The 16,083-nt window shown below is 51.2% G+C and overlaps 1 protein-coding gene across 7 annotated transcripts in view; it reads right to left on the bottom strand.

Moving 5' to 3' along the window:
• SLC2A9 (solute carrier family 2 member 9) overlaps positions 1 to 16,083 on the bottom strand; it is a 231,717-nt gene that overhangs the window by 21,422 nt on the left and 194,212 nt on the right. For all 7 annotated transcript variants that reach the window (XM_070506228.1, XM_044767825.2, XM_070506230.1 and 4 more), the window contains one exon: positions 4,958 to 5,085. In XM_070506228.1, the coding sequence (XP_070362329.1) occupies positions 4,958 to 5,085 (128 nt within the window). The remainder of the gene's footprint in view (positions 1 to 4,957; positions 5,086 to 16,083) is intronic.

The raw sequence follows: 16,083 nt of genomic DNA, 5'->3' as shown, positions 1-16,083 counted from the left end.
CCTTGCTGTCTCCAGCCCCTTAGACCCTGAGGTCCCACTTGCCAAAGCTCATCTGCCAGCCAGCACCTCTGTCATCTCTGCCGTGGCCTGTCCCCTGCTGTGACCCATCCAGTATAATAGTGCTTTTCAAGTATCACACAACTTAGTCTCACAGTAGCCCTCTGAGTAGGCTGGCATTATCTTCCACCTCCACCTGAGGAACAGAGGTCCGGAGAAATCCAAGGTCACACAGCTTATCAGGAGCAGAGGAGACACTCAGGCCCTCTGACTATAAGCCTGAACCCTCAACCACTGTTTCCACGTTTATTAAGCGCTACAACAGAGCCCGAAACCCATCGCTGTCCTGCTGTGCAGTGAGGTGGAGGATCTACAAGTAACTGGCTTGGCCTCCTCGGTCAGCACCGGAGAAGTACCAGGCCCTTTGCTGGGTCTCTTCCCGGGGGGAGGCAGGAGCCCAGGAGCAGGAGTGAAGATAAAGGTCTGCTCTGCAGGCTGCGCAGAACCAACCCGCATCTAAAGCTGGGGAGAGCTGGCCAGCCATCGCCGTTCCACGGGCTTGCTGTGGGATTCCTCGGGTCAGCAAGGGCGACAGATTCCCTCACCCTGATCAGTGGCCTCCACCCTAAATAGCCTACCCCAAATAATTCTGCCCCAAACAATGTGCTTAAGAAATTTCATACAAACAAATCCACAGAGAGTCATTTTCAAGGTTGGATTAGCACCTCTCACCCTCTGCATGGGAGACACCGGTCAAGATTTGTGACTCTCCTGGGGGCACTGTATAGTGTTGTGGTTAAGAATGCACAGCCTGGAGCTGCATGGGTTCCAAGCTCATCTCTACCACTTGTTAGCTGGGCAACCCTGGGTAAGTGGCTTAACCTTCCTGTGCATTTGTTTCTCCATCTGTGAAATGGGGCTCTAATGGCACCCACCTCACAAATGAATTACAATAAGAGCATGGAATAGAAGCGGGTAGACAGTGACCCTGGGCCAAGCTCACTCAGAGTGGCCCATGCTCTGGATCACTTCACTCCTCCGGGCCTCAGTTTTGTGATTTGTAAAATGGAAATAATTGTCCACAGGGCTGTTGGATGAAGAAAATGGATATGACTTGTCTTGGGCTGGGCTCCCCAGAAGCAGATGAGACTGTGCCCCCCGTGTGTACAGCTTATGGAGTGCTGCCCCCTGTGGGGCATCGTACAGCTGAGACATGTGGGGCTGGGCCACATCTGTGACTTGTCCACAGTCATTTAGTGATTAACACACAGGTTCAGGATGCGAGCCGAAGTCCTCTGGTCTCAACGCCATTCTCGCCCAGCACTTGGTGCAAAACGGAAGGGAGTCGTGAATATGTGAACACAGGCGTGGCAGGTTGAGTAAGGGCCCCCACAGATATCAGGTGCTACGCCCTGGGACCTCTAATTGTTACCTTATATGGAAAAGTCGTGGAACGCCCTTCTCCTCCAGCACGGGGCTAAGTTCCACTCACGCTGCAGAGCGGAGCTCCTCACCTCTCTGAGAGGCCTCCTGGGTTGACTCCTGCGGTTGTGACCATTGCCTCTGCTGAGAGCTGCTACAGTCCTGTGTACACGGTGTCGGAGGACTTCTCCCGCTCTGCCTGGCACGACCACCATTCGGGTTCATGTCTGTCCTCTCTCCCACAGCCCACCACCACCCTGGCTCAGAGCCCTGGAGGGCCGTGCAGGCTGGTCATCAGTGTGTCCCCACACCTCGCACAGTGCTTGGCAGGTTGTACATACTGGAAGGGTTCCTGGAACGAATGAATGAGTGAATATTTGCATTTTGAAATCTAAATGGTTTCTGGCTGGAGGCCCAGACAGACTTGCATTTGACTGTCGGTCCCGCCCTTCCGTAGCTGTGCAATCTTGGCCCCCTCATGACACTCAGTGTAATCTCCTAGTCAATGCAATCAGGTGTGTCCCACATCCCCCTGTGGGTCCCTTGCAGACATTAGCTCCCACCCAGACATTCACTGGGTCAAGGAAGGCCTTGTGCTACAAAGCTGGACTCAGTGGAGCTCAGTGCCTGGCCTGCACACTCCGGCCGCCTCGTTTGGGAGACAGAGCAGTTCCCACTCATGGACTCATTGCCTCGGTCTGTACAGGGAGTGCGCTCTAAGGATGGGATTTGTAACAATGGAACCGCCCCTCCTCCAGCCACAGAGACCCCTGTTTCCAGAAAGTCCAGGCGAAGGCCTGATGGCCGCCTGGCAGAGATGCAGTAAAGGGGTTCCCATGTTCACTGGGGTTCCCTTCCCACACTGAGACCCACCCCGCCCTCGGTTCCTCCTTCTCACAGCCCCTTCTTTCTCAAGTGGTCCCACCAGCTTTCCACGACTGTGCTACTGGCCCAGCGTGTTCCTGCAGGGGGCTCTGTGGTTGGAATTGCTCCCTGGCTCCTCCAGACCACCCGCCCAGGTCCCTGATGTGGCTGCAGACATTGCCAGGCAAGGTCAAGGTCAAGGTCAGGTGGGGTGGTCTCTCTCTGATGTGGGAGCAGGAGCCATGTCTCTCTCCAGCTCTAGCCCCGAAATGCCAAAGGCAGTGATGAGCTCTGAGCCTCCCAGGGAATAGATCAGAGCCTGCCTTCCAGGCCTTCCCCAGCCACTCGTCTTTCTTTGCCACCCCTGCGCTTCTCCTTGCATTGTCCCAAACCCAAAATCCAAGCCTGTAAGTAGTGGTGGTCACGCCCCTCCTGTGACACCTGTGCCCCTGACACGTCTGGGAGGAAACAGCTGGTCTGACATTGTAAGACGGGCATGCAGACTTGTGCCATTTGTGCATGGTGGGACCTCAGTTCTGCGGGTGAGTGGCATCGCCCCCAGGCCCTGAGCCCTGAAACTGGGCCGAGCCCTCTCGGGCCTCATTCCCCTGCCCCAGGCCAGGCCCTGAGCGGGCCCAGGGGCTGACGTTCTCTATGAAATCTGGCACATTGGATCACACGTTAGGTTGCACTTTCAACCACAGTGACAGTCTCAGCTCGCTTGGGTGCTCCTCCAGGGCCCTCGCAGGAGGGACACTGCAACCACTCAGAGTCCTGGTCCTAGTTTGCCCTCAGACACTCCAGCACATCACAGCATGGTGACCCAGGCAGAGTAGTGACCCCAGAAACCTCTCAGGCTCCTGGAGCTTCCAGCCAGTGGGGTGCCCGGCTGGAAGAGCCAGTTAGAATGAAGGTGATCCCCACAACACGTCGTCAAGGCCATCAGAAATCGGGTCATTGTGAGAGGAGTTCGAAACACACAAAAGCCATGTGGATAGAGAAAAGGGCACAAGTCCATGCTGTGATCATGTTCCCCCTCTCGCCAGCTACGGGGCCTCAGGTGAGTCTCCCAGCCTACTGAGCCGGACCTTCTGCCTCGGAAGGCAGACCACATGGCTGTCACCAGGAAGGACGCAAACTTTCTGACCCGTCCCCTTCGGGACACATGGCAGTTTGCATTCCCCGCAGGTAGGGAATTTGCATGCTGGTGACACATGTCACTGGCCACGTTCCCTCCACCTGCCACAGGGGCAGCTGTTGCAGAGAGAAGAGGCCCTGGCAGCCAGCATCCCTGAGTTGGGAAGCTCTGGGGCAGAATCTCTAGTCCCCCACAGTGAACACCCAGCAGGAGTGAGACATGGTCCTGGGGGTTTAAAGCCACTGAGACTGGGGGGCTGTTTCTTCCTGCAGCAAACCCCAGCCCATCCTGACCCACAGGTGGGGGTAATAAGACCTTCCGTGTAGTGGCACGGCCGCACGTGTGACCTGGCACATAGTGAATGCTCGGGGTCACTGTGCCCCCACCCTTTCCTTGACAAGTAGTCCAGCTGTGTCAGCTGAGCTAGCATGCATTTCATGGAACTAAGCATAGGCCCGGGCCCAGACACACGAGTCTGAGAAAGCATCTCAGGGAAGACACAGCATTGCATCTCCATCCAAGAGGAGCTGGGGGTGGGCTGTGATTTGCCAAATAGGCACAACGTGAAGGAAAGGGTCTGACGGATCCCATTTTGGCTGGAGGCCTTTCTGATATGTGCGTGCGTGTTTGTATTTTTTAAGATAAGCTAACTACTCAAACCCAGTTCAAATGGACTTTTGGGATGGGGTCCCCTTCTGATAACTGAGGGCTCCTTTTGCCCTTGTCTCGAGGTGAGGATGAGAGACTGGGGCCCAGCCCTGCTGCTGTCTATCCCAGTGGGGGCACCTTGGGAAGTCCCTGCATCTCTCAGCTCCAGTCTCCTGGTCCGTGAGAGGCAGAATGAGGGCACCCAGGAGGGCACGCCTTCCCTGCCCGCCCCTTCTAAAGCAGCACGTCCGCCTCTGTCACTTCCCTTTTCAGCTCCAGGACTGAAAAGGAACACAGACTTTTGTTCCCACCCTGTCCCCACTGCCTGACACAGCGCCCGGCACGCGGCAGGTACTCAGTAAGTGCGTGCTGACTTAAAGAGCAGGCGAATGAACGGATTGTTCACCTCCACAAAAACAACTTGTACCCAATTCCAGAGTTAGCATTTTCCTGTCAATCACTGTCACCCTTGGGACAAGCACCCCATTAGCTGTGGTTATGATGACGAGAATGAGGATATTAAACACGTGGCAGGGTCACAGTGTACACTGGAACTCATATGGACTTTGTCTAACACAGCGACAAGCACATTGCAAAAATGAGTAGTAGGTTGTGGGTTGGGATTCTAACCTAGGTTTCCTTGCATACCCGCAGTAACGGGAAGCTCACTCCTTCCGAGGCAGCCCTTAGCATGGAGGGGCAGCTCCTGCAAGGTGCGGGAGGAGAGAGAGGATGAAAGGTCTGGGCCAAGCACACTTCCCCCTTGCTTAGGACAACGGCGTGGGTTTGCAGCTGGGAGAGGATCAGCCTCTGCTCTGTGAGCCGCCCGTCACTCAGGGGGCTGCGGATCAGAGGGGCTCCCAGGGGCAGGAGCCCTGTCAGTCATACCTGAATGAACGGGAAGAGCAGCCCGACAGCAAAGTTGGAGAGCCAGTTGACGGTGCCCGCGACGATGAAGGCAGCCGGCCGCTGGGACTGCTGGAAGAACTCGCCAGTCAGGATGAACGGGATGCCACCTGTGACGAGAGCCGGGGTGTGGAATTAATCCCCCCAAGAGGGCCAGGCTGCCAGCATCCTTCTCCACCTGCCAGGCCTTCGACCCGCCCCCGTGGCAGGGAGCACCTTCTGGAAAGAGCCGGCTTTCCTACGTGAGTGCCGGCTTCAGGAGTGGGAGCTGGAGCTACAGCCCTTACCTCCTAAAGGGATGAAGATCATTTCTCTGACCCGGCCCATCCAAAGGAGAGATTCTTCATCCTCTCGGCTCTCCAAATGCCTTTGAAATCGAGTACTAGGTGTACAACTTTGACTTACAAGGCCGCTGACATTTACTGAATATAGAGTGTTAAGAATGTTTGTAATTTAATCTTCAGAATAACTGAGTCAGGCAGGAATTGGCTGCCATACTCCCTGGGTGAGAAAACCGAAGCCCAGAGAGGTTATTTGATTTACCCAGGGTCACCCAGCTCATGAGTAGCAGAGCCAGAACTCAGGCTTGGGGCTCTGACCTCCAAATCTCAGCGTTTCTCTGCTAGTCCCTGCTTGAGAGAGGAGGAGAGCCCCCGCCCAGCTGGATGTCCTTTTGTCCTTCTTCTCTCCCCTCAATTGGATGTGCGGTGGCCCCAGTCCCTGAGTCGCCCCGGCAGTGGAGCATGTGTTACTCAGTGGAAGAGTCACTGGCAGTGGGGCCGGACAATTCTCTATTTTGAGAGGCCGTTTTGTGCATTTGCAGGATGCTTATCACCCCTCGCTTCCTGGTGCCAGAAGTGCTCCTCGTTGCCATGGCAACCCAGACTGCTTCCACAGGTTTCCACATGACCTCCACATACCACACCTGGCTGAGAATCTGAGGTCTGCACCCCCCCCTCTTCCTGAATGTCCCAATCAATGAGAGTTGAGTTGGGTCCTGTGCCCAGACTCAGGACCTGTGGCTCAGCATGACCACTAGGGTATGCAGCCCCATCCCAACCTGAGGCCCCCTTCTGCCCATCACATCTCCTTCCAGGCACTCCACAGACAAGACAGAGCAGGCAGCGGAAGGGAAATTCCTAAGGGGCCTTCACCAAACTCTAGGGGACAATGAATGGTTTGGAAACCAGGAGGCTGGAGCCCTTCCTTCCATCGACACTCCATGGTTAACGACTGTGCTAGGGCTCGTCCCACAGTGGTGGATGAGAGTGACAATGTCCCTGCCTTCAAGGGACTCCCTCGTCTGGTAGGAGAGAAAAGATGACTCATTTATTAAAAAAGAAGTGAGTGAATGAATAAATAATTACAACAGGCGATGAACACTCTGGAGGGAATGCACAGGACAACAGGGGAGGGTCTGTGTGAGTAGGGGTCTGGGGGGGCTCTTTGGGGAGGTGATAGCTGAGATGTGATTTGAAGGAGGAGATGCAGCTTGTGAAGATTTGGGGAAGATCATGCTGGGTGGAGGGAGGGGAGAGCAGAGGCCCTGAAGGGTGAAAGGGATTGGGTCAAGGTCTAGAGCAGAAGAGGCCAAGCTATCTGGATGCCTGAGGGACGGTTGGGAGGAATGGGATGAGGTGGCGAAGGTGAGCAGGGCCAGTTAGGTAGTCTGTTGTAGATCAAGAGAGGGGTTTGCTAACGAAGAAAACCGACGAGGGGTTTCAAGCAGGGGTTTATGTGGTCAATTTGCATTTCGCAGACATCACTGTGTTTGGAGAAAGGACTGGAGGGTGTAGAAGTGGATGCAGGAGGCTGTTGGGCAGTGCAAGGAGGAGGCAATGGCCGTCTAGAGCGCCCGGATGGTGGTAGTATGGATGGAAGGAAGGGGCTGAATTCGGAAACTCTCCATCCCACGGAGGCAATGCTTTCATTGTGAGCAGTGCACACAACCACAACACTCATCAGCAAGTCCACCCAAGCAACCTAAGGTCACGGAGCCAGGACCAGCTCAAGCCTGCGTCTGTCCCCAGCACTCATCGTTATCACCTCACCATGCTGCCAGCAGGCCTAAGACTCCGACACATCAAAAATGCCTCAGAACGGCGCACCCCCTCACTCCCCACGAGACTGTGAGCCCTCCAGGACAGGCAGCATCTCCATCCGCCTGGCATCTTTGACAGAGTGTAGATACTCGATCAATATTTACGTACTTGAATTAAATGCTCAAAATTTGATTTTGAAGAGATTTGGTATGTTGTTGACCACACAGAAAGTGGACTCTCCGTATCTTAAAGCTATCTATCAAAATGTGCGAGAACAACGGTTACACATCGAAATGTGCTAAAACCAGACTGTAGGTCTATAGAGCGTGTGACATTTCATTGTCAGAAAGTGTTTGTGTCACGCACCCATCTGGTCCTGCCTCCAACACTGCTGGGAACCTTGCAGCATCTCCTAGGGGGTCAGCTCACGGCTATTCTGAAGCCTGGATGGGATTGAGGGCTGGGGTTTCACTTCCCTCGACTTCCCTAGGTGTGTTTGGAAGCAGCTGTGGATAACTTCCGGTGCTGGTACCTCAGCCTACGATGGACAGAATGTGGACAAACCTGCCTCCCCGCATGCACACCTCTTTGTTGCTTCAGGGCTGGGACCATGACTTGTTTACTGCTTCTGGCCCCTGCTCCCAGCACAGCACCTGGGACACACATACGAGGTGCTCTGTCAAGGTCTGCAGGATCGATGGAAGAGCGGTCAAGACACCATGGAGTTCAGAGTACATCGACATCAAAGCCCCTGTCTCCTTCCTTCCCTGGGCCTTCAGGCCACCCCCTGAGGGCAAAGACAACCAACCAAGAGGAGCTTGCACAGCCCATTGTGCTGAGGGGTTTTCATTCCTATTATCTCCCTTGAACCTAACAACCAGAACAGGTGGTGAACCATGCTGGGCTGGCACCTGGGCTCTGATGTCAGTAGGAACAGGCTTAAGTCCTGGCTCCAGCAAACCTCGCTAGAGTTCAGGTCTGTCACCTGTGAAGTGATGACAGTAGGGACTTGCTACTGTGGGTGTTTCTGAGGATTAAATGAACTACTGTATGCAAACACTTAGTATAAGTGTGGCACATGAGAGGCAGTCAGTAAGGGTTAGCTACTATAATAATAAGTTAAAACTCCTCTGCATTATTCCCCCCCATTTTATAATGAGCTAGTTGAAGCTCAGAGAAGGGGCGTGACATGCCCAAGGTCTCTTAGCCAGGAATGATGATGATGAATGATGATGGTGATGATGATACTAGTGATGATGATGATGATGGTAGAAATGAAGATGATGGTGGTAATGATGATAGTAGAGATGATAATGGTGCTGCTGCGGCTGCTGATGGTGGTGATGGTAGCTAAGTGGAAGGCACTGTGAAAAGCACTTTGCATACCTTATTTCATTTAATTATCACTGTTTTGTGGCAGTTACTACTATTATTTTTCCCATTTAACATATAAAGAAACCGAGGTCTAAGAAAGTTGAGTAATTTCCTCAAGATCACATCACCAGGGGGATGCCAACTCAAGGCTGGGTGACTCCCAAGGGTGAGTCTTAATTACTCCATTGCGGTGCAAACGAGTCTAAGACAACATCCTTTAAAACACGTGAAAGAAACTTAGCAGTCTTCATGGTTTTACCCAAACGCTCTCCCAAATCCTGGAGTTCATTGGTCTCTCTTTTGTCTGAAGGCACTGGTGACCTGATTTCCTGAGTCTCTCACGGTCTGTTTCTTTAAATCCAGGGTAAAATGAGAAAGAATGGGCGTTGATATGGAAACAGAATGGATTTCTGGTAGGTCCTAGATTTTTGTTTTGTTTTTCAAAACAAAAATAGTGTTATTATTTATTTCTGATTGTTTGTATCATGAGTAATATTTGCCCATTTTAAACAATTAAAGAAAGCATGCATTACAGAAAGGCATAAAAAGCAAACAAAAGTCGTCCCTAAACCTTCCATCTGGGATGATCTCCATCTGTATCTGACACTTGGCATTGACATTGAATGCTGCTATAAAGAAGCCTAGAGCTAGTCTAATATTTCTCCTTTAGGTGATTGGTTTTTTCTACCTAAAGCCCTGAAGAAATCTTTCCTTATCCTTGAAGTTATTAGCTTGACTATTCATTAACTGTGATGGATCAGCTATGTTGCTCTCCCTGTAACAATCTTTCTTGGAACACAGTGTGTTGTTTGAACTATAGATCCACTCTTGTTTTTTTTTTTTTTTTGCTGGGAAAGATTTGCCCTGAGCTAACATCTGTTGCCAATCTTTCTCTCGTTTTTTTTTTTCCTTCCCAAACCCCCAGTACTTAGTTGTATATTCTAGTTGTAAGTCCTTCTATTTCTTCTAGGTGAGCCATGACCACAGCATGGCTATTGACAGATGAATGGTGTGGTTCCACAACCAGGATCAGCACCCAGACCACCGAAGTGGTGACAGTGTTGAAACTTAACCACTAGGCCATCAGGGCTGGCTCGAGATCTACTCTTCATTCACTTCCTACATTGTTCTTGAAAACGACTTCTGTTCTGTGTGTTGGCTTCTTTACTTCAGAGACACTTATTATCCTTATGTTGGATCAACTTTGTCTCTCTTCTGTATCTATCATCTCTTGAATGACTGTATTCTCTTGTTTTCTGTATAGATTTCGCACGCTCTGGGCAATTTTTCCCTTCTTTCTTTTTTCCCTCCCTTATTTTCTTCCTCCTTTTAGTGTCCCACTTTAGTGCATTCCCCATGCCGTTCCTCTATGTCTTTCCTATATGTAAAGTGAGCTGCTCCATCCAGATTTCCATGTGCTCCATACGGTAGGTGATTCAACTTCGACACCTTTTCTCCTTATCTTCTTTTGTATTGTCTTGTCTTTCAAGTCCCAGTTTGCAATGGGAACACTGTCTTTCAGTAACTTTTCTATCAAAGATGGGGGTGGGGCGTGAAGGAACCTGGTTAGGGCTGTGGGCAGCCGTTTCTGGAGGATCTGGGCTCTGCTCTCTCTCCTCTGAGATTTTGTGCAGTGACATGCACCAGCACCCACTCCACGAGGTCAGGAGTATATTCTACTTCTGCGGGCTTCAATTGGTGTCCTCAAATTAGGACAAAGTCTTGGGAGACGAGAAGCCCCAGGGCCTTGGCAAGGGCTGCTGTGTGGAAGGCATCTTTTTAATCTTCCCCCAGGATCGCTGACTCACCTCCTCACTCTATTTCCCCCACAAATCAGGGATGTCAGTGAGAGTTCTTAGGGGTTTCTTTGAATCCCCTTTTCTGGTCAGTGCTGTGGCTGAAGAGTGGAGACAGAATATACTGTAGTAGAATTATCCTTCATTGGCTGCCAGTTTTCAGTTCTGGCATGTTTCCTTGTTTGGTTGCTGCTGGCCATTTTTTTTCCATGTAAAGGTTTGTTTGTTTGTTATTATTGGCTTTTTAAAAGAACTTTTTATTTGTAGCTCATTTTGTTGGGTATTTGTGGGAGGGAGATTCTGGAACAAGGCTATCCAGGACCATATTTACCCAAAATCCCTTGGTAATTTGTCTCTTAAAGGTGAGGTATTCGTGTTTCTGGTGGTAGACGTGTAGGTGCTGCTCATCTTAAAACGACACGCTTCAACATAAAGGACAGCTGGAGATACCCCTTCTTGTAAGGGATCTTGACAAGGGAACGCCTTCTGTAAAATTCTCCAGTTTGAGGCCCTCTATTTTGTGGACACTTTTTGTTTACAAAAAGATTTTGCATGCCTTGTCTCACTGAATCTGTCTTCACGACCAAAGTATGAGTTACGAATTGTGCCTACAGATTAGGAAACCGCGGCTCTGGAAGATGAAGAGCCTCAGCCGTGTTATGAGTCCCACTTGCAAGAGTTAGGACACTGTTGACTCTTCTGACTCCAAATCCGGCGTTCTTTTGACTGTGCCTCCGTTCAAAAGGACAGAAGATGGTGATGGATTCGTGCTGCTGTTTCCTCTGTAACATGCCTCGCACGGGGCTCGCTTCATACCACAGTACTCAACTTCGATTGCCTAAGAGCACAATACAGCCTAAACTTTGAAAGTGAGCCCCAAATGGTTACGTCTCTTGGTCAACATATCTCATTATCTTATTTGGTTCTCATTTGTTATTTTATTTGGCTACTTATTCTGGATTCCCCCAGAAGCAGACCCCGACAAGTAGTGTATGTGAGAATTGATCCCAGGACACACTGGTAAGCGTGTGGGTAGCTGAAGGAAGTGAATAAAAGGTGTGTTATCAGCAAGTCACCACTGTGGACCACGAGGGCTTAATCCATTTGGGACCCTTGGGAAACTATACAGAAAACACATCTCAGAGTCATCCGACCTGGGGAGCAAGGGAGCTGGGCACTTATCCCCCAGGCCTGTAGCCATCAGTGGAGGGCTGCTCCTTGGGCAGCACTTCTGGCAGCCATGAGAATGGGCCAAGTGGGCTGTGGCTCAGACAGGAAGGTGCACCTGGTGGCAGTTGTAGGTCTGACGGGGACGCACTGAAAGGGGGCAGCAGGGGATTTGGGGAGGGGCATATGAGTCTCTGCCACTGTCATCTGTTCTTTAAGTGTTAGACTTCCTGGTGACCGCTGCGGTAATGGGCCTCTAAGATAAGGTATCTTAGAGCCTACTTTAGTATTTGCCTCAGGAGTGGGAGTATAACACCATGGTTAAGATCATGGGATGGGGTATAACACTATGGTCAGAGCATGGATGGGGTGTAACACTATGGTCAGAGCATGGGTGGGGTGTAACACTGTGGCCAGAGCATGGGTGGGGGATAACACTGTGGTCAGAGCATGGGTGGGGTGTAACACTGTGGTCAGAGCATGGGTGGGGGATAACACTGTGGTCAGAGCATGGGTGGGGTGTAACACTGTGGTCAGAGCATGGGTGGGGGATAACACTGTGGTCAGAGCATGGATGGGGTGTAACACTATGGTTAGAGCATGGATGGGGTGAGCACTGTGGTCAGAGCATGGGTGGGGTGTAACACTGTGGTCAGAGCATGGATGGGGTGTAACACTGTGGTCAGAGCATGGATGGGGTGTAACACTGTGGTCAGAGCATGGATGGGGTGTAACACTGTGGTCAGAGCATGGATGGGGTGTAACACTGTGGTCAGAGCATGGATGGGGTGTAACACTGTGGTCAGAGCATGGGTGGGGGATAACACTGTGGTCAGAGCATGGGTGGGGGATAACACTGTGGTCAGAGCATGGATGGGGCGTAACACTATGGTTAGAGCATGGGTGGGGGATAACACTGTGGTCAGAGCATGGGTGGGGTGTAGCACTGTGGTCAGAGCATGGATGGGGCGTAACACTATGGTTAGAGCATGGGTGGGGGATAACACTGTGGTCAGAGCATGGATGGGGTGTAACACTGTGGTCAGAGCATGGATGGGGTGTAACACTGTGGTCAGAGCATGGATGGGGTGTAACACTATGGTCAGAGCATGGGTGGGGGATAACACTATGGTCAGAGCATGGGTGGGGTGTAACACTGTGGTCAGAGCATGGGTGGGGGATAACACTATGGTCAGAGCATGGGTGGGGTGTAACACTGTGGTCAGAGCATGGGTGGGGGATAACACTATGGTCAGAACATGGGTGGGGGATAACACTGTGGTCAGAGCATGGATGGGGTGTAACACTGTGGTTAAGATCATGGGTGGGGTGTAACACTGTGGTCAGAGCATGGGTGGGGTGTAACACTGTGGTTAAGATCATGGGTGGGGTGTAACACTGTGGTCAGAGCATGGATGGGGGATAACACTGTGGTCAGAGCATGGGTGGGGGATAACACTGTGGTCAGAGCATGGGTGGGGGATAACACTGTGGTCAGAGCATGGATGGGGTGTAACACTATGGTTAGAGCATGGATGGGGTGTAACACTATGGTTAGAGCATGGATGGGGTGTAACACTATGGTTAGAGCATGGATGGGGTGAGCACTGTGGTCAGAGCATGGATAGGGTGTAACACTGTGGTCAGAGCATGGATGGGGTGTAACACTATGGTTAGAGCATGGATGGGGTGTAACACTGTGGTCAGAGCATGGATGGGGTGTAACACTGTGGTCAGAGCATGGGTGGGGGATAACACTGTGGTCAGAGCATGGATGGGGTGTAACACTATGGTTAGAGCATGGGTGGGGGATAACACTGTGGTCAGAGCATGGGTGGGGGATAACACTGTGGTCAGAGCATGGATGGGGTGTAACACTATGGTCAGAGCATGGATGGGGTGTAACACTATGGTCAGAGCATGGATGGGGTGTAACACTGTGGTCAGAGCATGGATGGGGTGTAACACTGTGGTCAGAGCATGGATGGGGTGTAACACTATGGTCAGAGCATGGGTGGGGGATAACACTGTGGTCAGAGCATGGATGGGGTGTAACACTATGGTTAGAGCATGGATGGGGTGAGCACTGTGGTCAGAGCATGGATAGGGTGTAACACTGTGGTTAGAGCATGGATGGGGGATAACACTGTGGTCAGAGCATGGATGGGGTGTAACACCATGGTTAATCTGTTCTGTGGCTCAGCTGTCGTCAACAACCAAGCTGTGTGGGATAGCAGCACCCCCTGGTGTCTACTGCGAGGAACCACCTGACACCTGTTCTCTTCAGGCAACCTCCTTTCTTTCTGCTCAAGGAGATAAACCTGATTTAAATCCCCAGCTACTTCCTCGCTATGTGCCCACAGGAAAGTTATGTCTATGGTCCTCAATTTTCTCATCTATGAAATGAACATAACAATAGTTCCTACCTCAACATTGTTTTGAGGATTAAATGAAACAAGCTTAGCGATGTGAGCCTGGGGGACCCCTCAGACAGCTCTGTTATCTTTGCTCCCATCAAGCTCCCCGGCACCCGGCCTTCAGCCCCTCCCTCCTTTTCTGTTTTCTGACTCCTGCCAGGTACCTGAGTAAAATATCCAATTTTATTTCATTTTTGCATAAAAGAAATAAAAAGCAACTGTCCAAACTTTTCTATAATTCATTTTACTGAAATTCCTCTAAGGGAACACTGTCATCAATTTCAGAAGTCCTTTAAAACGCCCAAAGCCTCTTACTAATCTCCACAAGCATGTCCATATGTTACTTTGTCCTCGAATAAGCACCAGCTTTTAAAAAATTTTAAATTAAATACAATCATTTTGAAGGGGCGCTGTCCGCTCGGAAGCTCCTCACCTCGGAGGACACCTGTTCAGCCAGACAGGGAAAAGGCAGGTCTGCCCTCCGGTCTCTGAGAGGAGTTTGGACACCCACCTCCCCAGGTCTGTGCTTCCAGCTAGGGAAGGATGGGAGATGGGGCAGGTGGTCCCCAGTGACCCCTTGCAGACGCTCATCCTGTCCTGACTCTCAGTGGGCACCTCTGGCTCCACGGATGAGAAGGTGGGACGCTTGGGTCCTTCTCTAAGCCTCAGTTTCCCCACCTCTAATCCAGGTGAGCTATTTGAAATCTTGGTAAAGCTGGTTATAGCACTTGCTTGGCACACAGTAAATTATCACCATGCTGAGGCGGCTGGGACCTCTGGCTTCAGAGTCAGATAAACCACACTTGCAGCCTGTGTGACCACAGGCAGGTCATATGGATGGCTCTCAATGTTCTCGTCTATAGAGAAACGGAAGGGAGGCTTCTCTAGGAGGGGTGTGAGACTCGAGTGTGCATTTAACCAGACAGAAGAAGGAGGTCCCTTTGCCACCATGAGTCCTTCCATGGGTGGAATCATCGTCTTTTTATTTCTTTATTCTTTTGCTTGTTTATCGTGCTCTTTGATGGCAGGTAACTTGGTTCTTTTGCTTGCTGTTGCTTTCCCTGTAGCAAATTGTGTCCCTTAATACATGTCTGGGCTCCATAGACATTTGCTGAATGGATGAATGACTAGGAAACGACGGCAATTACACAGGCCTTTAAGGGTGAGTGGCACTTCATTATGTGGTCAAAGGAGTGCTACACGGGAGCGGGTACCTGCTTGGTGGGAACTCAGGTTGAGACGGGGGAGTGGGGCAGCACAGGCATTGTCTGGAGAAGTTGCTGGGCGGATCCTAGAGTGCCTACACTGCCATGCAGGGTGTTAGGAGTCTGTAGGTGGGAGATGCAGCAGGCCAGCTGAAGGGTTTCAGCAGGAGAGCGCTGCCATCAGATCGGGGATTTGGAGAGTGGTCCCTGATGCGGAGTGGAGCAGGGGTCAGCAGAGGAAGGGTGTGGAGGCGGACAGGGACACTGGCTAGGGGACAGTAATTAAGAACGTGAGAAAAAATAGGAAAAATGTGTGAGAAAAAGCACTTCATGCATCTCAGTGTCATTAACAACCATCCTCTGGGTTCCGCCTTGAAGTTGCACAGGATCCATCACGTGACTCCGTTAAATTCCTCCCAGATTCGGCTTCACCGAAACATAAAGTGATTCCGCTTCTTGACTACCAATCAGGATGTTCGACAGACTTCATTCCCATGGCATTTCTCTAATGTGGCCTTTTAAGCAGCATCCTCAGGTTTGAACGTCTCCATCCTGGAGATCCTAGGGGAGAGGCTGTTTCTGAGGAGTCCGGGAGCAAACGAGCCACGTAGAGGCCAAAACGACTCTGCTAATTCTAGTTAAAAATGAGGAGCTGCCACATCCTGCTGAGGGTGGACAGCTAATTCGTAGGTAAAAAACACAATTAAAATCCATCAGGGGAAAGCCACAGGGATGTGTTCCGGTTGACGGGTTGACCACACTCAGAGGATCTGCTCCTAAGCTTGGTCGGCAGTTTGCATTTCAATAAAGACAGAGGTCAGGGGTCTTGGTAGTAAGTTCTCACGGCACACTTTGACATTCTTCCTTTAGGATGAGCACTCGGGGGGTGTTAAAACAGACGAGCAAGGGTGACCGGACAGGGAAGGGTCTTGGGTGTGGGTGCTGCCTGGAATAAGGTCAAGGACCCTGGGGACACAGTGCATTTCAGTGACTCCAGGCAGTTGCACCTCAGCCTGGGTGTTGGTTTTCCCATACGTGGAATGAATGGGTTTGTTTATTCATTCAGTGAACACGAATTACTGAGTGTCTGCTTGGGCTGGCGCTGGG

Source organism: Equus asinus, chromosome 3, assembly GCF_041296235.1.
Source record: "Equus asinus isolate D_3611 breed Donkey chromosome 3, EquAss-T2T_v2, whole genome shotgun sequence".
Lineage (NCBI taxonomy): Eukaryota > Metazoa > Chordata > Mammalia > Perissodactyla > Equidae > Equus > Equus asinus.
The sequence above is the reverse complement of the archived record's forward strand: the minus strand, read 5'-3'. Positions and strand labels throughout refer to the sequence as shown.